The sequence below is a fragment of the Gallinula chloropus genome (assembly GCF_964237585.1).
Source record: "Gallinula chloropus genome assembly, chromosome: 3".
Lineage (NCBI taxonomy): Eukaryota > Metazoa > Chordata > Aves > Gruiformes > Rallidae > Gallinula > Gallinula chloropus.
In genome coordinates this window covers 90441255-90468863 of record NC_140087.1, presented here as the reverse complement: position 1 = coordinate 90468863, position 27609 = coordinate 90441255, and the positions used below count along the sequence as shown (strand labels likewise).

Sequence of the window (27609 nt, the reverse complement as noted above, 5' to 3'; positions counted from 1 at the left end):
GGTCCATTAGCATGAGACATACTAATCTTTTGGTCACACAGTTACCATTAGAAGTGCTTCCAGCTTAGAAATGGTAACCTCCACCAGTGACCCAAGTGATCCAGTTTCTGACCCAGCTTGAGCAGGGTAAGACAGCCTAACATTATTAGCCTTCCTTTGTGAAGCAGGGATCTCAGGCTGGCACACGTCTCATGAGCTATTTGAGTTTCAGGGTGTTGCGTTACTGAGCTTCAGTTACTTGTCTTTACTTATACGTCACTGCTTGACTGAGATTGGACAATATACAAGTGAAATCCACTACACACTTGAGATATGGGTTCATCTTTTTGTACTTTTCAGGGGAGACCCTGGGTATTAATATGGTGGCTGTCAACTAAAAAAGCCTTTACTAAGTTACTATTAATAAAACTTCCCTGTAATCTCAGGGGTTTCTTGAGAGGTACTAGGTGAACCTTCTGATGTGGAAGAATCCATCATTAGCAATTTAATTTGAAATTAAGCGTTCAATAGTGAACATTGCAAAAGCTGCTGAGAAGATCTGAAATCTCAGGCTGAAATTAATGGAGGATGCTATCTGCAAGGATAAAAATATGAGAGATTTCTAAAGAGTGATTAAAATCAGCATCATAGCTGAAGAGGCGCTTAACATTTTGGAAGACAGCACACAAGATGGTAGCATGGAAAAAAATCAAAGTAAATGCACATCAGAAATTTCTGTCTTCTAATAAGTAATTGCAGAGAAGTTTGGAATTAAACTGCCCATTCCCTACTCTCATATTCCAAACTTCTCTGGTGCTTTACAGCAAGATACAGAGTGAAACTTGAGTCCCCATTAAATTAATTGAAATGTTGCGATTTACTTCGTCCTGATTTCCCAGTTTTGCCACTAAAAGATAAAGAGGAAAATATTGATAGAAGTTTGTAAAGCCTTTTTAAAACAGAGAAATACTATGGAGATTTTAGCTAAATTCAAGTGGAATATGGAGGAAGTTCAGAAGAGTATTTTTCTCTCTTGTTTAGAAGAGGGCAAATGGCACCTGAGATATGTAGGATAAAAATATGTCAGGGAGAGAATCGCAAAGTACTTAATTTTTCATTTTTCCAGGGTACACTTAGATAAGAAAACCATGCCAGTTTAATGAATTCAGAAGTGACTTTCAACTGCTGCAAACTTTTCTTTGGACTCTGTTTTAATTCCAAGAAGGGTCTATTTTGATGTATCTTACACTTGCTCCTGGCAACTTAAACTATGCTGAAATAATGTGACTGCCTGCCGTCACTGCCTTGGAGGGAAAGATAGCCAGGGAGGGCTGCCGTAGGCAGTGGACACACTCTTTCCTTTCCTATTCCCAGCCTGAGGAGCGGATGGGGATGGTTTGGGGAGAGCATTAGAAGAGGTGCTGAGAGAGCAAGGTGTGAAAAAACCTACCATCAGCCTGGGAAAGTTTTCTTCCATGTGTCTGACGTGTCAGAGCATTTTCTGCTCCCCCGTTTCCTCAGCCTCTCCTCCCTTTGCCTCTTCCCATCCCTACCCTCCATCTAGCAAGGTATACACAAGTAGGTAACTCCCTGGGACTAATACTTTTTTAAAAGGGAAAAGAGAGCTATGCTGCTGTTTGCTGCTTTGTCTCTCATGGTCAGAGGGGACCAGAGACCCTCAGTGGGGCAGAGGGTTCCCAGCAGCACAGGGCAGATGGTGTGCAGTGCTGGAAAAAACTGAAATCATTTGAACTTGTTTCAGCGGGGGACCTCCAGGAAACTCTGTGTTATAAGGAAAGCTGTCAGAGCTCCTGAAATGGGCAGGAGAAAATCACTGGCTTTTGTACAAAACCGTCCAGTTGAGAGTGGCGGAGGGCATCCAAAAACCCCAGTCAGGGATTCAATATTTTCTGGACCAAATGCGTAATTCATGATACTTGGGTGACCTTACTCTTTTTAAAGGTCTAAAAATGACTTGCAGGAGTACATGCTGCTTTTCTAAACATTTCTGATTTGCTGATAGCCAGTCAACACTAATTAAAAATGGCTGTTTAATTGTTGCTGTGCCCAGCGCAGCGTAGGACAAGCCAGAGACACTCTTTCTTCAACACAGTCTGTATTGCTCAAGACTTCCCAGCACGTTCTATGTGAGCCTCAGATCCCAATAGGCACATCTAAATATAGAATCTTACTTGGAAGTGGGTGCATGTGTGCGACGTGTCTATACTTCCAGTATGGTCAGTCAAGATTTAGGGCTCAGTTCAGTGGTGTACATAGAGGTGCCCCTTGTTACATGATATTCCCTGCTCCCCAGTGACTTCTCCTGAAGGGCACAGCCTTCCTGGGTCTGATAGCATAGCTATCTGTCTCAGTTACCTTAAGGCATCTCAAATAGCACTGGACAAATAAATTCGGGCAGCTGAAGGGAGACTTTTTTGTACAGAGCCCAGAGTGTGAGTCAGCAGGAGCCTTCCTGAGGATTAGCTGCACCTCTCTCAGTTGACATGATTTCTTTGTGTTACACGGGGAGTTTAGACACCTGCATCACATGTGAACACCTGAATCTATATGACTTCACATGGACCTGAATCCTACCCCATCTATTTTTCTGATTTCCATTTGAATTTGTGTCTTTAACTTTTCCTGGTGAGTTGTCCTGTTTCTGAATTCTCACCCAGAGCTCCTGCATCTGTTTATTGTGCTCTTGAGATTTGTACTGTGCAGAGGTGCCTCAGGCTGGTTTATCCATTTCTCTCTCTTCTTAATCTCTGAACGTGTTGAATTTACATCTAGAAGCAAATCCTGGGGGTTTTTGATAGCCAGTTATATAGAAAACACCTACAATGCACCTGTGTAGTAGCCAAAGCCATTTTAAAATGTCAGACCACAAGACAGGCAGAAGGTCAGCCTAGCCTAATACACGATGTCCTACAGTGACACCAGCCAACAGTGAACAGTCAGGGAACATTACACAAGCAGGGCAAAAATATAGTGATACTTCTCCATAAGAGCCTCTCAGCCTCCAACAGGCTGCTACAGGAGACATCTTGAGCCAGAATTGGGCTCTTGGTATTAGTCCATGAAATCATGCCACTGGCATTGAACCTATGTAAACTTTTAGCATCTTGTGACAAGGATTTCTGCAATTCAACAAAATGCCCCTTAGCCACCGGTTGTCTGTACCCTTAGTGTTGTAGTAAGAGGACAAGGCCATCTATGGGTGAGTTCAGAGAAACCCAAGGTGTTTGCAGGGAGGGGTATTTGGACCTCAACTTACTTTGGTGGCTGAGCAGAGTGAACCACGGCTATTTCTTACCGTACTGGAGCAGGCTAAGGGAGCAGTCGGCTGCTTGTAGGTACAGCCAGTCTCAGGGTGGGGGTGCTCTTCACTTATTGGGTCATTCTTGACTTGTAGGAGCTACCCTTGGGACAAGAGGAGTGTTCATACCCAGCACAAAAGAAGTAAAACTCGGGTCGACAAGAACTTGCTTTCAGTTCTTCACCAGCAAACATGGGTTCAGATTATCCTTGCATACAGACATACAAACACTACAAAATCCTAAGATGTAAACCAGGTATTTCTTACAAAGGCTCTTTAAGCTTTTAAAGAAGGTTAGGAAATTAATTATCAGGTGATTAAGTAACACAGAGCTTGTTCTGTGCTTTTCCGCTCCATGCACACTGGTGTGTCAGGCTCAATCATCATAAAAGTACATTATACCTTCTCACAGCATCTGTGTGCCATCACTGTGCCTCTTCTCCTCATCTCCCATTAAATGCTGCCCTGACTCTAAGGGCAGTTGGCTGATTAGTTCATGCAGAACAAACTTGCTCTCACAGTTTGAGTCTGTGACCTGAAGAAATAAATCCTAACACTTGCTGGGCTTCAATAAACTTTACAGGCTGCCAGCTGAAAGAATCATTCTGAGTACCCAGCACTGTATTTCTTCCTTTCCAGGAAATGGCACATCATAGAATCACAGACTGGTTTGGGTTGGAAGGGACCTCAGAGACCATCTAGTTCCAACCCCCTGCCATAGGCAGGGACACCCTCCACTAGACCAGGCTGCCCAAAACCCCATCCAAACTGGCCCTGAGCACTGCCAGGGAGGGGGCAGCCACAGCTTCTCTGGGCAGTGTGTTTCAATGCTCCATCACCCTCACAGGGAAGAATTTCTTCCTTATATCTAATCTAAATCTACCCTTTTTCAATGTAAAGCCAGCATCAGGGGAGTTGTGTCCAGAAACATGCCTTAACCACACAGTGTACTCATGGGAAATTAATGTGTGCTTATAAATACAGTTCCCTACTCTCAGCACTGGGGCTTTTTTTCCTTTATTTTTTTCTTACCTTTGTTCTTTTTTGCCTTTTCATAGGAAAGTTGCTATGGGAAAACATAAAAAGGGAAACAGTTCTGATCCATTTACTGATGCATAGAGTTTGCTACTCCAGGCTTCGAAACTCCTAGATGAGGTTCCTCCTCTTATCCATATATTTTCAAAATTAGTGCCCTCAGTTTTCACACTGCAGGCTCCCAAGGAAGTCTTTGACACCAGCCCTGACCTCACATCCCTGCCTCAAACGGGAATCTCATTGCCTCAGATTCCCACCCACTGCCGGCGTCTCTCTTTTGTCTCGTCACTCAGCTCGTGTACAAGTATGTGTTACTTACTGGTACTTGGACATTAATGTTTTCTGTAATGTATTTCTTTCAGACATCATTGTTCTCATCGCTTCAATAGCAGTTGTTTCTGCAAAAACTCAGGGTAACATTTTTGCAACATCAGCACTGAGAAGTCTTCGTTTCCTACAGATCCTTCGTATGGTGCGCATGGACCGAAGAGGAGGCACTTGGAAATTATTAGGTTCAGTAGTTTATGCACACAGCAAGGTACGTAACCCTAGATGCTGGCTTTGTCTGGTTGATATCTTCACTTGATGTGATTTAACAAGAGGCCAAGGAAACAAACACGTGTCAGTTTTGAGCAGAATACCTACAATTTTCTGAAGTAATGTCAATTGTATTGGGCATTAGCACAGATAGAACAGGACATGCTAAAAGCTAACAGTTTTTAGATATGTTGAAACTGTTGTCCTTGACATGCAGTGTAATTTGATATATATTGGTGAAGTTTCTGATTTGGTCCACTTCTAGAGAAAATCTGCATCCATAGGGAAGCATTTGAATTCTAACAGCTCAAATGCACAAAAAAAATGTACATAGATCTTTACCTTGTACCTTCCTTGAAATGCTATTGTGTTCAACCTTTCAAATGGGTATTGATCTCTGATTTCTTTTACCTAGGAATTAATCACAGCCTGGTACATAGGATTTTTAGTACTCATCTTTTCATCTTTCCTGGTTTATCTGGTGGAAAAAGATGCAAATAACCAATTCTCCACATATGCAGACGCTCTCTGGTGGGGCACAGTAAGTACAAAAAAAAAATAATATGCATCTTTTAACCACTGTGCTAGAGTGCTTTGAATTTCACCTGCTGTGGATTTTAACTTAGTGTGCTGCTCAGTGAATTGTTTTCACTGGCAGAAAACTCGCCTGAGAAGCTCCCTCCTCCAGCTATTCATTTGCACGTCCATAGTTCATTTCACCCCATCCTGCAGAACAGCTGGTTCTGTGTTTCTGCTGCAAACCTTCAAGAGAAGTAAGCTTTTTAATTTTTAACCTAAGATCCTTTCAGTAATACAGTCTGCAATACAGTCCCACAAAGAGCCTCTTTGATCCAAATCAGAGGACTGCAAGCAGCAGGGCAGGAAGAGGAACAAGTGTCAGGCAAGAAAAACGGAAAAAATTCTTATGTCAGCTTTGCAGTGAAGGGAAGAGTATCATCAGCACCCTTAGAATGATGATTTTTCTCCTTCTTCTGTACCTTGAGCACAGAAAGCAAGAATAAATATTCCCATTCTGTCTTGGTGGTGCTGTTTTTACAGGTGTAAAGCCCTGATTTAGATGAGCTCATACTTAACTATCAAATCAGTTGGTTTTCCTTGGTTGAAAACTGTGGGATCTTAGTAGATGGCTGACTGCTTTTCTTAAGGAAGGATTATATGAATGGTTATATGTTTAAATAAACTAGGCTTTATGTGTAATGAAAACCTAGGTCTGAATTTATGTTTTTTTAATGGTATAATCCATAGGGGGGGTTGTTTAAAAATACCTTATAGTGAGCTAGACTTGTGCACTGTGCTTAGGCACCTTAAGAAACCTGCCCTGAACAAAGGGTGTAGCAGTATAAAGCTGCTTTTCTTTTCCTTCTGATGCAGCAGAACACCATGAGCTCTGACAGTGTCTGGCTAGTGAAATGATGCCTGTGAGATCATTAATGCTGACATAACCTAGAACACTCATTAGTTTTCCTGGAATAAGTGCGAGACCTGAACCAGCCTCTGCCACCTTTCCTCATCAGAGGGATGCAGCAATGAAGCTTTCTCACCTCAGGCCTTCTGCTGACAGGACTTTGTCTGGAGTCAGTAGCATCCACAGGCTCAGAGCACACATGGATGGACTGTGCAAAAGCCCTTTCCAAAATGTTTTAAATCCTTGAGAAATATTTTTAATAAGTTTTGCTTACATTTTGAGCAAAGGTGAAGGTAATTCTCTATTAGTTGAACTAGTTTGTGTATTGGAAATTTGTTCATCTAAGGGTTAATCATTTGCTATATACCTTCTCTAGAGACTAGATTTCTGTGTTACCAGTGTGCAAAATTGGGAGCTTGGAAATGTCAAACCTTTCCAATCTGCCTCTGTTGACACGGTAGTGGAGCATCTGGCTCGGGATGCTGGTGTCCTTGCTGATGGCTCCAGCAGTCTGCAAACACCATTGCCCCTTTGGCAGGAGCAGTGGGAATGTGGTCCCTCAAGAGACCATTCTGTGGTAGTGCATGGGCTGGGAATGCATGTTTTCATTCAGTTCTCCAGAAAACACAGAATCACAGAATCATCAGGGTTGGAAAGGACCTCTAGAGATCTAGTCCAGCCTCCCTGACAAGCAGGTTCACCTAGGGCATGTCACACAGGAACACATCCAGGCGGGTTTTAAAAGTCTCCAGATAATGAGACTCCACAACCTCTCCGGGCAGCCAGTTCCAGTGCTGCGTCACCCTCACAGTAAAGAACTTCCCATGTTCCAGTTTATGTCCATTGCTCCTCGTCCTATCACTTGGCACCAGTGAAAAGAGACTGGCCCCATCTTCTTGACAACCACCTTTAAGGTATTCATACACAGCCTTCCTTTCTCCAGGCAAAACAGACCCGGGTCCCTCAGCCCTCAGCCATACCCTCTACTTCTCCACAAAGCAGCACGTGACTTAGCACTGCTTAGACTGGGAGTTTGGACTAAGGAGAGGATTGTACCCACCTGCCAGTAGGAAACAGGGAGGGGAAACATATGCATGAGGAACTAGAAAGTCCCAGAAAATCCAGAACTCAGATCTCACGTCTCAGTGAAGCTCATGTTATATCCACATCCTTCTCCCTGAGCAGCCTAAAGCAGGAACAAGATCTTTTATTTTAAAGTTGCCTTCTCCACTACCTGCTGACTGCTATTTTTTGAGGAAAAACCCTGCTAAGAAATAATCACTGTATAAAGTGGTGCTTAAAATATTTTGTACACTATGAAGTGAAAATGTATGACTCATAGGTCAGATAAGTAGTGCAACTGAGAAAATAGGAATCTTTTCTTGACATCAGCAGGAAAAGCAACAAATTGTAATCAAAAACCTGAAAACAATCTATATTGTGCATTTCTATATCTTTTCTTCTTACCCCAGCATGATATATGAATACATTTAAATTTTTAATGTGCTTAAGTACACAAAGTTACTGAAAGTCAGTGTTCCCCTTTACCTGTTATCTTTGCCATTTTAATGATAGTATTTTTGTATAATATGTAAAACAGTATGTGGGAAATGCATAATGTGCTTCTTAGTCACGGGTGTTTTTACTGCCAGAGTAACCCACATGCAGATTTTGAAAAGGTCAGATTGTGCAGCATTCATGGGGAAATCAATCCTTGGCCTCATTGATTTGTTTATTTGCAAAAGTTGTTCCAACTCAAACCACAGAGCGTCTCCCAAATCCCAGCCTCAATTCTGAGAAGGAATAGGTACAAGAAAGAAAAGACTGCATTGAAGTCAGGCTGGGGTCCCCACGATGCTGCCTCACGCAGCGGCGCACAACACTCGGTGTTATGTGAAGAGCTCAAGTTGAAAATTTGCTCTGGTAAAGAAGGTAAATTCAAATAACAAAATAAAATGACTATTTGGTAACAAAAGGTCGAATCAAAAAATTGGGTATTTCAAGACCAAACCATGCTCTGAGAACTGTTGTGTGTTAGCTGAAACTGCGTGTGCTTACAATGGCGTGTAGTTTGTAAATTAATTAGTTTTACCTGCAAATATAATGCAATTAAGATTCTTTTGCACATTTGACAGAGTTTGTCTTAATAAGCCATTATTTTCTAGTAGCACCCAGTAGTTACAGCTGGATACAGCATAGCTCTGGCACTCCACAGTGACCCCTAGGTGAACAAAACATTTTAGAGTGAACAATATTGTCACAATTACTACCTCAAATGAGTTAATATTGGTGACATTTTTCTCAACCTAATGTAGTGATAACATGAGCAAATTATGTGGGTTTTTTTTTTTTTCATTTAATTGATGTCAAGTAAAGATTCAAAAGGTAAGTACTGCTAGCAGAATGCAAAATGACCTCAGAAAGAAATATTACGGAAGAGGAGGGCCTCCTGGGTCCTGTCTTATCTAATTGAAGACACCTAGGTTATATAATCACATCCATTATTGTATTACCTCATTTATTATTAGCATATTTATTAGCTCCAGCAATGAGCTATAACAGACATTCTATCATCATTGTGAGTTTTGAGTCTAGCCAGGTGACACTGCCTGCCTTGGCTGGTCTTTCCAGACACCTCATTTATAGAAGCAACTGAAACAGAGTGTTTTGCATCTGGTACAGAAGATAAGGCTCAACTAACTAATTTAACCATGTAGGTGTGTGACTCAGTTGCCTGAACATAGGCAAACAGTGCCATGGAAGATCTGTTAGAGGGTCCGCTGCCTCTCCTGTGACTGGTCCCTGTTCAGGTGCCATAGGGCATCTCAGGTGGCACTAGACATTTGCTTTCAAGCAAGCCTAGGTCCTACATTTTAGGAGAGGATGAGTTACCTTATCTCTTTCCCTTGTGCATGTGGCAGTGCCAAGATCATAATAAACAACTAAGTGTTCTATTTTTCAAGTTGGATTAAATGAATCCTATACAAATAAACACTAAAAGGTTTGGTTTATTGTGGTGGTTTAGGCTGTGGTGATCAGACACAGAGCTGCTCAGTCGGTATCCTCAGAAAGGCAAGATTTGTGCACTTTGTTATTTCTTTTAATGTATCTTGACCCTCTTTTCCAACATTTTGCTTCTCTTGATGAAGTCTCCTCTCAAATGAATAACCTGTCCCTAATTATCTTCACAGGTTCCCTACAGATTTTTATAGAATCACATAACAGTTTGGGTTGGAAGGGACCTCAAAGACCCTCTAGTTCCATCCTCTGCTATGGGATTTCTGGAAAAATATCTTCTCAGTAGAGTGATGAGAGGAATATAAAATGAAGATCAAACCAATTTGTTCAGTGTTGAGTAAGATGATATGGAACGGTGCTGACATCTATACACCCACATAAAGACTCTGTCCTGAGATAAAACTGCTCAAAGTGAGCAAGAAGCCACTGATATTCTTAATAGTAGACTGATACCATTAAGTCCTCCGGACCTAAAAGACTGGGGGGAAAGGCTTTAATATGGTCTTGTTATTTTCTTTGGAGAAATTCCAGAGATACAGTCTGTGTGACTGCCTCTGGTTTTGGATCACTCCCAGATGTCAGATCCCAAAGGTTCAAGTTTATCTTTGACTTCTTTGGAAGACAGTTCAGTGGCAATATCATTAATATGCAGATGACACTTAGTCTGTTTCCTTCTTGTCAGTACAGACAGGAGATATCTCTGTACTTTCCAGTGTCTGGCAGAGATAGTGAGATGGACAGAAGCCAAGAAACTAGGCTTGTTCCAGAGCTTCACACTGCTTCGCAATGACTGGCCTCGAAACAAATTTTGAGGAACTTTTATCCAGGGATTCATTTGTTCAAGTGCTTTGTTGCTTTTCACAGAGTCACAGAACATTAGGAGTTGGAAGGGACCTTGAAAGATCATCTAGTCCAACCCCCCTGCCAGAGCAGGATCACCTAAACTAAATGACACAGGAACGCATCCAGATGGGTTTTGAATGTCCCCAGAGAAGGAGACTCCACAACCTCTCTGGGCAGTCCGTTCCAGTGCTCCATCACCCTCACAGTGGAAAAGTTTCAGGTCAGAGTAGAGGGGGAAAGGACCTCTCTTGACCTACTAACCACACCCCTTCTAATACACCCCAGGATGCCATTGGCCTTCTTAGCCATGAGGGAACACTGCTGGCTCATGGTCATCCTGCTGTCCACCAGGACCCCCCCAGGTACCTTTCCTCTACGCTGCTCTCCAACAGGCCAGTCCCCAACCTATACCGGTACCTGGGGTTGTTCTTCCCCAGATGCAGAACCCTACACTTGCCCTTGTTAAATCTTAATAGCCGTAAAGTGTTCTGCACTTGCCCTTTGATGAGAAGAACTGGGAATACCTTCTTCAACAAACAAAGGAAAACCAAATCAAGCCCCTCTGTGAGGCCAAGATCGTCATTGCATCAGCTCACCTCTGCCCGAAAAGAACAAGCTGGATTTTCATCTCCCTTCCTCCTTACTGCTCCATCTCAGCCACACACTGCCTTGTGCAGGATCTGGAGCTTGTTAGGCACCTCCATGAGCTAACACAGCTCACCAAAACAGCAGAAATAAACCACACAGAAATGTGGATAATTCTTTCCACCTTCCTGTGTTGCATTGGCTCTCCAAAGAGTCCAACAAGAGCCAGGAATTGGGCATGAGACAGGGAAGTGAAGAGGAGCACATAAGGAGGGCAAGACCTGATAAGCATGAAAGGTGGTATGGCTGTGACCAGGCTAGCATTACAAAACTTGAGACCTGATAACCACTTGAAATTTCAGCTGCAGCTTTAATTCAGCTCACTCTCTTTTAGTCACTGTGGCTTTCTCAGGGCAAATTACAGCCACAGCTAGTTCCCAACAATGGGAGCAATTAAAAGCACTGTTTACTATCTACGGAGCCCTAAATAGTTGAAATCTAATTACTTCCAAAAGACTTTCCTTCTTTTGTCCTGTGGTGACCCTGGCATTAAATAGAGTTGCTTTGGCCGTCTTGCCTAGGAATGAACTTTGAGGAAGCTGGAAGCAAAATAATGTCTCTAGAAGGCACTTTCCTGAAGAATTCGTTCCTGCCAGAATATTTGCTAAGCCTGAACTTGCCCACATTTGGTACACGATGTAAAATAATTCTCCATGCACATGTTCCCTGCTAATAACAGGCCCTGGAGTCCTTGGCATTCAGCCTACTGTTGTCTGTCTTTGTCCTTTAATATCGTGTGCCATTGCCTGAGCACGCGCCCTGCAGCATCTCACCCAGTCCTCGGAAATCTTCTGCTCTGCTCTGCCTACACCTCCTCCTGCTGCCCACACCAGGCAGCCAGCTGGGTCCAAATTCCCCAGGAAGCACAGAGACATGAGTTTCTCCTGCCAGTCTGGTCCCCAGGTTGGGGACCTGCACGCTTCCCAGGCCAGGAGCAGGCTGGAGTCCATGTCCTTGGCTTGGGGAAGACCCTCAGCCACACACAGACATGAAGCCATAATCTTCTGCCTTGTAGATATGCTCAGTAAACCACAACCACACACCATTATCCCAGCAGCATTTGCATACACAGTGCATTCCTACATGGCCTGTGGTCATTGAGTTCCATGTGGAGAGAGCTCCCACATGTACCAACCTGTGACATCATCTGCATTGATGCTACTCAGCAGGGGCACTGGCCTTCAGAGCACAGCTTTTGAAACATCTCTATGTTCAGCCTCTGATCACACTCACCACACGAAGGGACTGCAGATACCCTCCTCTTTCTTTTAGACCTCTCCCCACAAAGATCTGAGCTAACATTGCCCAACAGCCTGAGGTATTGTCTGCTTCTGCTGAAGTGTAGTAGTCTTTGGACCTTCATGTCAGTAGTGACGTAGGTATATCTGAGCCTGTCATAAGCAAGGGGAAAAGACCAAGAACTTCTTAAAGTTCCATCCAGCTTTTGAATAGTGCTTTGTGTATTTCATAAAATCATCCACTTCAGATTGTACTGATGGGCTTCTAGAAAATGCAGCTGCTTCTTGCTGTTACTTTGACTTTGTATCATCTGTGAACTTCAGGTTCCTCTCTACTGTATTCTTCCAATACAATCTCTGTAATTTTTATTTGTGTAGCTGTGCACATACACACAATTATATTTCCCTGCAGAAAATAGGTGGAACACCTTTACACCCATGGGAAATAACCCTTTTTTCTGCCCAACTCCTGTAATTTCCCATCATTTGCCCCATCTTTGAGATTGAGACCTTCTGGTCTAACTTATTTATTGCTTATTTAGGCATTTTTCTCACATTTGTTATTTATCTCAGTTTTAATTGGTCACAAACTGTATTGCTTTCATATTTTATTTATGCTTGTTTTTCTTTTAGAAACAGCTATATATATTTGATGTGTCTTGGATTATTTAGTGGAAATGCTGTTTCATGCAATGTAAATAATCTGCATCTAATCCCCCAGTGACGTCTGGTAAACCACGATGTTCGTTCATTTCTTTTTAGATCACACTGACAACCATTGGCTACGGAGACAAAACTCCTCTTACTTGGCTCGGAAGATTGCTTTCTGCAGGGTTTGCTCTGCTTGGCATTTCTTTCTTTGCACTACCTGCTGTGAGTATGCCAAATGAAAGTTTTAATGTTACTGCTTGAGTTTTGGGGAGTTTCTTTGGCATGGACAAAACTGGGAAATAATCCTAAATTAGGTAGTATTCTATTGTGTAGGGTTCAAATTCCTTTGTTTTATTAGGAATTGTGGCTTATATATTACCAATTTTCTTTAAGATTTGGGGGGAAAAAATCAACACATATGTTTTTCTGAATTACATGCAATTGATAATAAAGAGTGAGATATTTGTAATAGCTTTTTGTGTATGACCATCTTCAGGCTACCAACAGAGAGTAACAGAAAGCATTAAATCAACAACAAGTTAATGTCATTGAGTGTAAAAATGCAGCTATTATTTTATGTGTATGGTTGTAAATAAACATTACAGTTCATTTATGTTGCTTTTATCAATGCTCAAGAGACTTTAATGGAAATTGGAATCACCTAATGACTAAAGTACAGCATAGCTTCAGAAATAACTTTTCTTTTTTGTGAGTAATTTTTTTTAATTACTACTGAATAATTTTAATCTCTACCAAATAAGTATGAAATTGGAAGTGACATTTTTATTTTGTTGTATTGCATCCAGCGCAGCATATACAGAAAATCAATATTTTAAACCTCAGGTCAATTCTCTACAGACCACTATAAAACATGTACGTTATAAGAATACATTTCATTTTCAACCATACAGAGAAACCAAAATTAAAAGTCAGCATTTGCCAACAGCATTGACTCATCTCGTGACCTGAATTTATTTCTTACTCTAAGTACAGAGAGTATTTCGGTATCTCTGGCATATCATAATGGATTATAATTATAACGTGCAGATTATAATTATAAAGCATTGCCTGTTTGTGAATCTTTGACATTTAATGGCACCTACTGTAATTAATTCCCTTTGTTACCTAGTCACCACTAACAAGAAAGTTAGTTTTAGCAGTACTACAATGAACATGTAAAAGATTAATAACCTTACGAATTACAGATGCCAGAACTTTGGTTTCTCATGTCGTATCTATGTACAAATACTCATTTTCCTCATAAATACTTTTGTAGTGAATCTGTCTGTAAAAGAAGACATATGTGAGAAACTGTGCATTTCTAATATTATTTTATCCTGACTAAGAATCAAGTGGAAATGTTCATCCTTATAACACAGACATGTCCAACAGAAATATTACATTCCTTGCAAGCCAAGGAGGGAAACATTATCAGTCTTTGGGTCTGTTCAACAAGAGTCAAATTTATCTTACTTATTCAAAGGTAAAAAGGCTAAAAGGGGAAAGGTTTCATCATCAGCTTTTTTTCATAGTCTGTAGAATGAACAGTGGGGATTAATTAGATAGGAAAGAGTGAGGAGAAATGGTCTTAATCTGTCAAGGAAGGTGTTCTCTAACTTTTCTAAAATCAAAAGTTATAATAAGCACTGCAGATACAGACTTTGAGGTTTATATATATAAAAATATATATGTATGGTTTATGTGGCAGCTGGTCATTTCATTGTTGCTGGCTTAAGATCTTCTAAATAATCCTTGACACAAAAATATAGAAATAGAAACATATATCTTCATGGCCTTTAGAGGAATATAGTGTGGCAGAAACCCAAGCAACGGTTGGGATGACTGGTCAATGGTAGCACCACAGATGTTACCTCATAAGTCAGGAGTTTCCTACTTCACCAGAAAGGGGCCGCTGTTACATACAGTTGTAAATGTGTTATGTTATAGGTATGGCATAACGAGTTCACAAAAATCTTTGCATTTAATTATGCCTTTTTCTTAAAAAAAAACCTACCTCCGTAATGATAAATGTCATGTTGTATTGCAGGGCATCCTCGGCTCAGGATTCGCATTGAAAGTGCAAGAGCAGCATCGTCAGAAACACTTTGAGAAAAGAAGGAACCCAGCTGCCAGTCTAATTCAGGTAAATAGGAAATCAGTGAAAAGATAATAGTAGGTGATTTAAACTACATAGTGGAGCAAGTTTTATTATTTTGAATTGGAAAGCTTTGTGGAAAGAATGCTTAACAGATTGGTTAGTCTAATGAAGTAACGTGTTCAGTGATTGCCAGGTGTTGGCATAATTGTGTATACAGCGTTCCTGCGAGTAGTTTTTGTGTTCTATCTGTGCTGAGGAAACTAAGTTGAGGATGTCAATTGCATGCCTGCAGTTAGAGAATTACTTGGAAAAATAGAATTGATCCCTAGACAACCCAACTGGCAGCGCAGAGCTCTTGCTATATTAAGCTACTTTTCATCTACTACAGGGTTTAGAGTGCTCCAATGAGTGATATACTTTGTGAAAATGAAAAGTGACCTACCCAGAGAATTGCTTTCTCTATTCGTCATTCAAAAGCTGGAAATGTAGGCACTAGCAATTCCAAAAAGTCTGAAATTGTCTGATGTCCTTTCAGCTCCAACAGTGCCATGATGATGCAAATCAGTGATTGAAAAAGATTATTTTTTTTAAGCAAAAGTGTCATGATATTTCTTAAATTTGTTAAGGGCTGGTTTCTATGGGTTTTTCCCTTAACTTACAGTCCTGTTTAAAAATGAGAAAATCCTCTACAGAATTATTTTGCACAAGCCTTACTCTACTTGATGCACAGGGGGAAAAAAAAAGAAAGAAAGAAAAAGGTGGTGGGAATAATATTCTTGCATCTTAGTTTATTTTCTTGGGATATAAAGTGGTTTATGTGTGCTATTTATGCTAGGTTTTTTTAATTCTGGAATAAAAAGTCAACTGAAGAAGCTAGCATGAATATGCTAGAGCAGATTCATGCCAAGCTGTCTTTGAAGCATTCTTAAAGTTAGCAAATGCTTTCCATTCTTACTGTTCAATGGCTACCAAATACTACATATTTTAGTTTTAATGTTTGTTAGAATAATTAATAAACATAAATACAGTCCTTTTTATCTGTTGTACTGTAGAATTACTTTCTCAGATATTTTCTAACACATATATTCTAGCATAATTCATCCAAGTTTGGTTGCTAGAGGAAACACACAATTTAGGTCTTGGCTGTAGCTCTTCTTATCACTGCATGACAGTTCAACCCAACTATTTAAAAGACAGCATGCTAAAAAGATTAAGAGTAGCTAGCTGATTGATTTCAGAAAGTGACTCTTAATGGGGAAAATCTTGTGAAAGGAAAACATCAGTGGTGGGATCCCATGATGAAGGCTGTTCAGCATTTACATGTTTATTTTCATGTTCAGCATTTTCAGTCATGTGGAAATTAAAGTTGGTGATGGAGATATTTGCCAGTGGCACAAGGCCTGGCAGAATAGGAAAGATGAGGGCAGGCAGACAGGAAGGAACCTGAGGACAATCTGGGTGACCTTACAGGCTGGAATGATTCCTGTCTTAGTATACCAGATCTAGAAACAATGAATTCAGAATATTCCAAGAATCCTCTATCCCAGTATCAGTGATTCTGGAAAGGAGTTGAAGAAGGATGAGAAGCACAGAAGAGTAGGAGTGGGAGAGAAGGATCAAGAGCTTCATGCAAGTTCCCAGTGCATTAGTCTAGTTGGTGTGGTTGGTGTGGTAGAGTCCTTAGATACAGAACCAGAAAGATAACAAGTAGGAGAAGGATAATATTACTACTGTGTATGGTGATGCTGGTACTAACATGCTACATAACAACTCAGAATCTTCAATTTGTAAACGAGTGTGAAAAATTAGAGAATGCAAAGAAAGCATTGGAAAAAATTCAGTCCAGGACTGGCAAAAATTCCATGTTTATTAATTCAGGATGTGTCTGAACTGCATATCGTTGTCTACTGTAACAGTGCCCAGGGTTTTTAAATTGTCTGCTGTGGATATTGATAATGAACTACCATGGAAATCAGTGTGCTCTAGCTTATCAGCATAATATCTATTTTCTAATCAGTTACTCTGCAGAATCAGTCTGTTGTAATTCCTCTGTTGCCATAGATATACCATCTGCTAGAGCCTTTACCTGACTTAAAAGATAGCTAAGGTACCACTATAAAGAACTGAAATGTTTCATACGGACATATTGTTCTCAGTGTCTTATAAGAAATATTCAGTGTGAATAGTATTTGAACACAAAAGTTCAGAAAGGAACTACTGGAACCTACGTGACTAATATAACAGACAGAAACGTAAGAAATACCACAGGATCATAGAATGGTTTGGGTTGGAAGGGGCGTTAAAGATCATCCATCTCCAACCTCTCTGCAATGCGCAGAGACACCTTCCACTAGAAGGCTATAAGCAAAACCAGAGTAATGTTTTTTAAATTTTAAAACAGAGTTTAAAATTAAAAATAATGCAGAGAATATTTTTGCAATGAGAATAATCAACCAGTGGAAAAATTCTCAAAGTAAGTGACAGGTTCTCCATCTGCAGATGACAACTAGATCTATTTCTGGGAGATATGTGGTAGGAAAACACAGGATATTAGATTCCATACAAGAAAACCTGGATGACATTTAATGGTTGACAATATACAGGAAGCACAGATACTCAGCTAGTACAAATTAATATAGTTATGCTGACATCAGGGAAGCTGTTCCAGTCTGTAGAACTGAGGATCTGTCTACATGTAGTTATAAATCTAAACGGTGAACACATTTTCAGTGCTATGCTTTGGTCACTCACCTTTGAAATGATTTATTTTGTGTTTTTAAACATTTAGCAGTGCTTCAAACAGCAGAGAATGCTTCTCTTTTATTCTAAATGCTTTTTGTCTGGTTTTCATTATCATTTACAAAATGTATTATGACACTTCAGACTGCAAGTTTGTGTGGGTGTCCCCTATGGACTTGTCACAAATAAATCACTGCAATGCTTTTTTTGAGCACCTTTATGCGCCGAATGTCTTCTGTGCTTCCACAAAGCCAGTAACTCCGACTTTACCATGTAAAGCGTACTGTGATTCACAGAAGTTTCAGTAGGTTTCCACTGATGTTTCCTTAGCCAACCTGATAAAACACATCCCAGTCTGAGCAAAATCCCCTCTCTCCGTAATCAGTGCGGTGGCATTGTCACTTCATGTTCTTGGTTCCTTTGTGCTTTTCTATTGTTTCCCCATACCAGGCTTCCTGGCGGTTTTATTCTACCGACGCCAGCCGAACAAACCTGACAGCCACCTGGCGATATTATGAAAGTATTCTTCCTCCCCTCAGGCATGTATCAGTGCTATGAATGATAAAAGACAGCCATGACTTGTATTGGTTACTAATCTGCTTTTCAATTTTTTTGTTTCATCCCCTGCTCCCTCTTGCCTTGTTTTTTTCTTTTTTTACCATATATCCTGCACGTAGTGTGTATGGCGTAGTTATGCGGCTGATGAGAAATCGGTTTCCATTGCTACCTGGAAGCCTCATTTGAAGGCCTTGCATACCTGCAGCCCTACAAAGTAGGTACAAATATGGCAGCTGGTGCTGTTCTCGATGTCTGTTCAAGCTTATAGAGAATTACTATTTGTCTGTTTCATCTTGTTTTGTCTTCTTAAGTCTTCTCATTAAAAACTTCAACTAACAAATCAGATCAATATTATGCAGGAGCCTGGGACAGCGGGACAAATACAAATTGTTGCCATTTATCTGAGAAATACCACTGAGCACAGGCATTAGAAACATTGCAAAAACCCACTCATGTATCAAGGATAATATTTCACCCAGTTCCAAAATAACTCTAAGGAGGAAAATACCAAGTTTAATGCAGAGCTTGATTTAATGCTGTTTTTGTGGCTGAGCCTCTCTATAAGGCTGTAGATACTCTGAGGGAAGAGAGCCTTGTGGTATTCTGCAGGTGAATGCACTGGGGAATTTGCTCTTTCTCATCATAACTTCTGATACATTCAACATTGCCTTAGGGCAAATTATATCCTCAGTTATACACGCAGTCAGAGAAAGATGACTAAAAAGACCCGATGTCACAGTGTGTCAGACAAGGAATATTTGATGTCCTAGTTTGGGTGAGAACTCACAGAGCGTTGTCAGCCCAAGACTCTTCAATAATTCAGTAAAAGATTTACCAGAAGGTAGCGAGTTGACTAATTCAATACGGAGCACAAATCAGAAGGGAAAAGATAGAGATCAAAAAGGAGTGCTAAGACCCTGATGGGAAAGCTCTGATAATCGTCTTAACTGTCGTTATTGCTGACAGTGTAAGAGAATTAGTGGTTTCTCTCAAAGCTAGGTGATGAACATCCACATGACAGTAAAAAAGGTAATCATGTGCCAAAAAGCTCAGCCAAGAAGAGGTTTGGCTGGGTACCCAAAGCTGATCTTTGAATTTCAAAGAGTTGACAACAACAGAGCCATAAGTAATCCATTACCAGAACTGTAATTCCAAAGTGCTCCCAACTTAAAGGAGCTTTTAGATTAAAAGTTACACAGAATATTGATTTTTTCACATAGACGAACAGGTTGAATCCAAAATACGGTATAAATGAATGGATATAAAATTACACAAATAATGAAGCTGTGTCCCACCTAAAACACTCTAAAACATGACTGTCCCTCAAAAGTGCATCTATTTGGTATTTTAAATAAGCGTATTGCTGTGCTGTCGTAAAATTAAGCCTTTTAATCTACCAGAGATAACTTTATATAATAAGAGCCTACAGCTTTCTGTTGTATATGTGTCAGCAGTGCATTTTGCCTAAGTGCTTTGCCAACTCAGTCTGCAGTGGTATGTACTGAGCATGTTGTGCATGTGTTAAAACAACTCAAAGATTTCTTTTTCGGAAGCACTGTAATTACAAGTCTTGCTTGAATATTTTTGTGGTTGCAACGTAACATGTGTGTTGTACACTAATTAACGTATCCATTTCTGTTTATCATGTATCTAACATCATCTGTAACTAAGTAATGTGATGACTATCTGCATAACGAGTATGTTTTTCCCTCCCACTCCCTGACCTGAAGAAAAGAACAAGGGGAATCTTCTAGCAGGTTTGTAGTTTCTTCTATTTCTTTTATCTGTGAAATCGTTTCTTCTTAATGGATGTTAGATGTTTCAGGTTCTGTACAGTAGGTTAAATGAACTGCAACTGTTAATTGATAATAATCACAAGTTGCATTTTTTTTTAATTCTTATTGATAGATTAATGCTGCTGAAATTTGCTTGGACCCAGTTTTTGTATGGAAAAAATTAGCAGCTTTTTGCATTTTAACTCTGAGGGGGGGCTCAGTTTGAACAGTGGCAGAATAGTGGCTGCAGCAGCCTCCCCAGAGACAGCTCCTGAGCAAGGATGCAGCACCCAGCTCCAGCTCTAAAACTGATGCTCAAGGTTTCTCGGAATTGCAGTGGGAGCTCCAAGCCTGTAGTTGAATTTGGCTTTGTGAAGCAGCCTGTCAGCCCCCTATCGCAGAGAGAACCCCCTACCAAGGGTGATGGCTGGCTGTCACCTCAGTGAAGTTCTGTGCTGCCCTGCAGGAGCATCCTCAAGGCTTCCTGGCCATGCCTCCATGTTTTCCAAATGTAAGAGCATTTTGGGACTCAGCAGTGGTGGGGAAAGCACCAATGGCTCACCTGCACAGTTTGTACTCAGGTGGAAAAGGTAGTCTGATATCTCTCCTTAAACAAGCCCCACTGCTGCTGACCAGGAGGGCAGGTGGGACTTCCACAGAGCCTGCAGGCTGAGGACTGGCTGCCTTCAGTGCGCAGAGGCAGGCTTGGCAGGGCTGTAATCCTGGGATAAGAGACGCACCGTGATGAGGCGGTAAGAGGAAATGCTGCTCTTTGCCATACTTACAGCTTGAAACCTTACAGACAGGAAATAAAAGAAATTGCACTACCTCCAAAACTCATTACAGATGGGAGTCCACGGGTGTCTAGGAGCCAGCACTGCAGTACCAGCACGATCAGACAAAGTCGAAAACAATGAAAAGCTGAGAAAAGAAGCATTGGTGACACATCAACCCCTGAAATACATCTGTCCTCCAGTTATATGGTGGTTCACAAACTATTCTGGGGTATTCAGTCAGGGCTGGAAAGTCTTCATATCGATTACCCATGTCCTGTTCCACTTTCCAGACTGGTCCTCAGGCACCTGACTTCATCCTTTTCCCCGATGGGCACAGTAATTTGAGGGGACTGGATTTGTTCTGAGATGTCCCTCATGAATACTTCACCTGCTCCATCAGTTCTATGACATTTCATATATATTACCTCCATATAGGTTTGCTAGCAATGTATTGATCTCATTAACTTATTACAGCCTGATCTAAACTTCTTGCACCCACCAACTGTGTTTCCTACTCCTTCAACAGTAACATTTTCATGCTTTTTTAAAGGTGAGACTGAAGGTGGCACTAAATGAGTATGTACCTCCAAAATAGTGATTTGTGCAGAGGGGAGAGGTTACTCCTGGTTGTACCTGCAAATTAAAGTGACAAATTTACTTACAATAAGCGGACGTTATATACTGAAAAACTAAAGCAAGCCCAGCTATATGACATGATCCATGATAGGGATAACTTTGGTGTTTCTAAAAGTAGCCAATGACTCAGATTTTTTTTTGCTTTATTTTCACTGAATGGAAGATACTTGTCCCTTCAGAAACTCTTAATATGCACACTGCTGCAAATTAAAAAATGAACCAGTTAACTCCTGAGATCCCAGTTTACAGTAAAAACCCTGCAGACCACTCAGTGCCTTTTAAAAAAGGTGTGCTTTGGTGGTTGCTGGTTATAGTTCTTAGCTGATACACGATTGCCGTGTGTTTGTATCAAAATACATGTTGTGTATGTGGTTTTTTGTGGTAAAAATGTGAAGTGCTGCAGTGTACTTAAAGATAACTGTCCTCGACTATTTAACTTCTTTCTTACTGCAATGCTGAGTGACTTGCATTGGATGCTATGTGAACTAAGTAAGCTGCTTCTTGTTTCGCTCCTTAAGTGAAGACGTGTTTGCACAAGTAGTACACTGGATTGCCTCCTGAATGTGCTCTTTGCTCTGTGCTCCATTCTAATAGCAGTGGGGAAAAACTTTTATTCATTTAGGTAAAAGTTAATTCTCTCTTCTTTCCTACCAAAATGACTTTTGTACTTACAGAAATGAATTCTGGCATTTTGTCATGTAGAGGCCTACAGTCTTTCATTAGCTAGGCAAATGGTGCTGTGCATTTGAGTTGAGAGCTGTGCTCACGAGGCTGCAGCTTCATACTGATTTTAAGAAAAATAACTATGCTGTATTTCTCAAAAATATTATACACAAGTATTCAAATTAATCATTTATCAAAAGTAACGTTAGACAGCCTCTCTGGTGTGTCCACACTGTAAATGAGGCATTTCCAAAAATACTTTCTAGAGTTCTGCAAGTCATTTAAAAAGCCTTTACGTTAAATTCTCTGTGTCTACAAATGTGCACACTGAACACAAATAATATTTATTTCTGTTCAACTATAGAACGTGGCTGAAATTCTTTGTGTGCAGGAAACTAGCCCAGGACGGATGAATCTTACCGCATCCTGAGAATGCAAGCTGTCTTAAGCTGTGTGTCGGACATGCATTGGGTGTCTGCAGAGAACGAATGTCACCCCTCTAGTGTTGTAACTAGTGAGCCTGGATTGAATTCCCTGTTCAGACAACTCTCTCTGGTGCCATGAGGAGGAGTTTTGCCATTATAGGAGCTTGGGGGGAAAAACTCATCCCTGCTCTGACGGAAACAAGTAAATTGCACTCTGGAATTCTCTCCACCTCCTATATCATATCTGTTTCTAAAAATAGGCTTAATGTAAACTCTCTGCATGCACCACGTGAAACAGAAATTGCCAGTGATGCAGAATCTAACTTGAGGTGGAAAGCCTGACCCCATACCTAGCAGTGGAATGCTTAGTAACACGGTCCTCTATTTCCCCTCACTCCTAGTAAGCTTTGTAGTAATAAACAGAAGCTCTTCAGGATGTACACCTCTCGGAAACATAGGTATTCAGCATCCTGCCTATTCACATGATGTTTGAGAATGCCAACTAACATCAGGTGCATGATTCCTTTACTTCCTTCCCCTCCTTAATGCTTTAAAGTTCCTCACTTCTCCAAAGGAGGTTTCTTGATTTATTTTTTTTTTCAAGTGCTTGTGATACGCCTCGTTGCTTGTTGCCTGCAATGACATTAAGACAATGGCAATAACACCAGTCCTTTGAATGCCATCTGGTCAGACAATTGCAGCGTGCAGCACGGTGCCGTTTGCCTAATCCCAGTTCCCTTTCTCTTCCTCAGACTTGAACTTTTGGAATGCATTACCCTGCAGAGATCTAAAACTGGGGCAGAATATTTTGGTAGAGATATTTCCCCAAGTCCAAGAGGATTTTTATAACCGCAGTAGTTGAGTTCTCTTATCTAATAATCAGTGGGGAATATTAAGCTATAACATGCTAGGCAATATCAACAGTCAAAATGTGCAATTATTGTTGAGAAGAATCCCCTTGGACACAGCCCATGGAAGCTGTGCCTGTGCCCTGTATCGGAAAGTAGAGGAATGCATGTGAAATCAAGCATCTGCTTTAGCTGAATTCTGTGGAAATTGTGTCTCTTACCAAAAATGGTAATGCCTAGAGGGATGGATCTTATGGGAAGGAGCCCTTGATGGATAACTAAAGTATATTACTTTTTTTTTTTCTTATTTTTAAAAAATAATTTAAAGGACAATAGAGATACAAACTGGTGATAGAAAATTTAGATTTTAAATAATTTCTCTTCATCTGGAAACTGTTTTGCAAAAGGAAAAATACACAAAACCCTTAAACTTCTATTTTTTTTCCGCTCAACAATTCAACAAATGAATTTCAGGCATTATGTCCCTGAAATTCTTGTTATTACTCATTGAAGGTATGAGATATAACACTACATTTCTTGGGTTCATGCTCTTAGCATGAGACTGGTGGAGAAGTCTTGAATGTGTGAACTTCAGGCCTCGCGGTGCTATCCGTTGCATTTGCATTTGTTCAACTTAGCTTAATTTCAGCAAAGTCAATTGTAGGCTTGGTAGGAATCGACATCTATGTTAATTGGAAGTTCACTGCTGAAAATTGATACATACATTTGCTTGCTGTTGTTTGTCATGGGTGATAATTTTTGGCAGTTTTAGCTTCTGTCTCGACCCAGGATCCAAAGCATTCTCCTTCACCTTTCGGGGCCTCCAGTTACTTCTGATTCATTTCAGATTCTTGCACCAGCCAGCTCAGTCTGAAAAGCCGAGAAAGAAATCAGAAATTGTAAGTAGTAGCAAGCAGGGGTGCTGCAGGTCTGAGGCTGAAGCAGGGCAGATGATAAACTTGACCAGAAATGCAGCCAGGGAGATAGAACAATGGGACTGGCAGGAAAAGAGATGCTCAGTTAACCAAGAAGTATAGTTATATGCCCCCACTCTGTGTACAAAGGAGAGAAAAGCAAAGGTTTGTAAGCATTTATCAATTAAAACAAAATCTTACCAAGTCTAGTCATTTGGTTCGTCAGAGAAACGTTTGTTCCCCCTGTGGTGAAGCTACAGTGGCCTCTAGTGTCCCTAAACACCTATTCCTTCATAAATCAAAGATGGAAAAGACAAAATTTTATACGAGAAGAAATAAAAACTAGAACATCCTTCACTATCCCAGGGAAGTGAAGATACTGACAGGAGGAATGAGCAGTAAAATCCTGGAACTGACCCTCCAGAAGGCAAACAAATGCAGAAAAGCCACTTGCTTTTTTTCCCACAACTGCCAGTTGCAGTTATCTCCACTAAAAGATGCTTCAAATCTTCGGTGTAATCAATACGAATACATTCCACAGGTAGCAAACTGCCAGAAAAGAGGAGTAACAGGCCCAAAGAGATAACCATTGACAGGGAAGATTGAAACAAAAAGCAAAGATGTATATAAAACAAATGGAATAAACTATCAGTCATATAAGGTACAAGAAATGATGGACACACATCTAAAAGAGCACAGAGATGACTAGAGATAGCTGTGGTTCTCTCGGATCCTTGTCTTTTAGGTCTGATGTGGGAAACTAATTTCAGAAAGCATTCAGATACCCATGTTACTAATTCTTTCCCATGGTTTCTGCCTTTTTGACCAACATTTAACTTAAAATTGCTTACAGGAAAACGTGAATTTCGAATGGCCATTAAAAGGTTTACATATCCTTTGAATATCTTGTAAAAAGAGAGGAGAAAACAGGAAAGATAAGACTGTTATAGGTTAGGTCCTGCAAGTAGTGAAGGATTTTTAGCATGACACGGGACAGTGCTAATCCAACAAACATTAAATCAGAGGAAAGGGCCCTAAAGGCTTTGGTGGCCACTGATTCAAGTGCAGAATGCTCACGGATGATTGGAAGGGCAGAAGATTATCTCCACTCTGTCTCTCTAATACTTTCTCCATCACACTTGCAACAGAAAATCAAGAGCCAGGAACTTTGTAATCTATAAGGAAGGGAACTTTCATTGTGAGAAAGAGCCTAGTCAGGAAGCCCTCAAAATGCTCTGATTCAGTTATTCCTTCATGATCTTTTTATCTCTCATGCATAGAAGAGCCCCATGGCAGGGTGATCCTAAGGCCAGCTGCTTTCTTTTCTCAAGCGTGGATTGTCCACTGCTGCAAGTCAAACGATTCATACTTACACTGAGTAGCACCCAGTGACTTCAGGAACATTTCCCACCAGTCTCAAGATAGGAACAGGGATCCAAGAAACAAAGTACTGCTATAACCAGTTTTTGGAGAAACTCTCAAGATGCAAAGTAGTTTCCAAACCGTGCTTCCTTCAGGGTCTGAGTTTCTCTTCACGATGCAGCATCCTCTGCATGGCCCCTTGGCATGCCATCACACTGACATTGCTAAAAAGCAGAATTTATTTTTTTTTCAGTATGAGGTTTGCATTTTAAATTAATATTTTCATTCTCAGTGTTGCACTTTTGAAAAATGTCTCTAGTACAGATGAGGTGACTACTGTTCCTTTCACCATTGCCTAATTGCTTTGATTTGGAGAACTAAAGATATTCAGGTTAAGTAGCCATTGTGTACCATTCAGCTTTTACAAATGAAATAACCATGTGTAAAATATTGTTTAAAGGCATCCATTGCTTTCATTAGTACAAGTTAATTCACAAAACGACATGTGTGCTTTTTTCATTTTTCTATTTTCATTTTTAGTTTTTTATTTAATGGGATTATAAAAAATACAATTCATGATGATCATTTTAATGGTTGTTTTATCAATTTTCCTTTCATTTTAATTAGTGCAAGAGGAAGAGAGCTGTCCAAAGAGTTTTTACCATAAGATTTGTAAAAAAAAAAAAAAAACCCAAAACATCAAGCTTCAATAGCAAGTACAATTTGAGCCATAAGATGATTTAAAAAAAAAAAACCAAACACAGGGGACACATGCTTTATGAATAATACCTATAATAAATCTATTTTCATTCTGTTGCTCATGCTGTATAGTATGACAACCCAATAATGTGGTTAATAAATATTTTACAGCATATATTTTCATTAAGCTGTATAATGCAAAAGATTCCTGAGCTGAAATGTAATTCTGTCTTGAAATGTAATTTTTATTGAAAATTAAATTTTAGAACTCACTTTTCTTTCAAGTAGTAGGTTCTGTGGGTCTTCTGTACTGCATATGCAACAGCACAGAGTACTGCAGGTGTGGGTAACAATTTGCAATGGAAATAGATAACATTTCCAGCACCATCGTGTGCTTGTTTCAACAATTGCTTTCTTTGGGCAAGGGGATTACATTCAGAAATTATAGTAAAGGTATTCTTTCAAGTGATTCAACATGCCATATAGAAATACATTTCTGTAATAATCTTTCTACTGATGCGCTCATTTTTTAGCATTCTTAAAATTATCTCATTACAAGCTTCCCAGCATGTTCTTTGCCTGGTACAAGCTGCATCCTTTCTGCTCTCAGTGATGTTTGTATTCAGAATGAAATGCTATGCCCTGCTATGCTGTGCATGGACAAAGTTATCTGATTATCTCAACATTTCACAGCCACGGAAGTTTATAACTACTTTCCATTTCATGTAATTACATATTAACACTGTCTTTTCAGAGTGGAGTAGGTTAAACGTCTAAGAACCACAAAATCATACAATTATAGAATCACAGAATGGCATGGGTTGGAAGGGACCCCAGGGATCATAGAGCTCCAACCCCCCTGCCACAGGCTGGGCCACCAACCTCCAGGCCTGGATCTACACAAGGTCGCCCAGGGCCCCATCCAACCTGGCCTTGAACACCTCCAGGGACGGGGAGTGTTCATTATAAATACATTAGTTAGTTATCTGCAGAATTCATTTCTGATGGAAACATCTTACAGTCATGTTGAAGTTAAACTGAAAGACTTTGAGAGTACTAGAAAGTATCTTAACTTTATAAATAATTTGCAGGTAGATAGTATTTGCTATAGGTGTTCCAAAACCACCCTCAAAGCCTATGCCAGGGCTGTAGTATTTAAGACCCAGTAATATTATATCGTGAGCAGCTACTGCATTGCTCCTATCATCTCTCCCCTTAAAAGAACAGGACAACTGATAAAAACAACTACTGCCTTCTACAGGTGATTGAACTTGTATATAAAACAAGGTTTTCAAACTTTGGTAGCTGACTTTTTCTGTTTCCCCTTTGTGCCTTCTGCTACAGGAAAAAATAAATGAAGGCAAAAATGTTAAATCGTGAAAAAGCATAGGCAGATAGTCATGGTGACCGTGGGATGTTCATCGG

The 27609-nt window shown here is 40.3% G+C and overlaps 1 protein-coding gene across 5 annotated transcripts in view; it reads left to right on the top strand.

Moving 5' to 3' along the window:
* Positions 1-27609, top strand: part of KCNQ5 (potassium voltage-gated channel subfamily Q member 5) — a gene marked incomplete at its 5' end in the record, with an annotated part of 282145 nt that overhangs the window by 231787 nt on the left and 22749 nt on the right. For 2 of the 5 annotated variants that reach the window (XM_084261330.1, XM_084261329.1), the window contains 6 exons: positions 4696-4871; positions 5286-5411; positions 12803-12913; positions 14739-14834; positions 18206-18300; positions 19817-19843. In XM_084261330.1, the coding sequence (XP_084117456.1) occupies positions 4696-4871; positions 5286-5411; positions 12803-12913; positions 14739-14834; positions 18206-18300; positions 19817-19843 (631 nt within the window). Of the gene's footprint in view, positions 1-4695; positions 4872-5285; positions 5412-12802; positions 12914-14738; positions 14835-18205; positions 18301-19816; positions 19844-22762; positions 22820-27609 lie in introns of all 5 variants that reach the window. The other 3 variants (XM_084261326.1, XM_084261327.1, XM_084261328.1) reach the window with 3 other exon arrangements.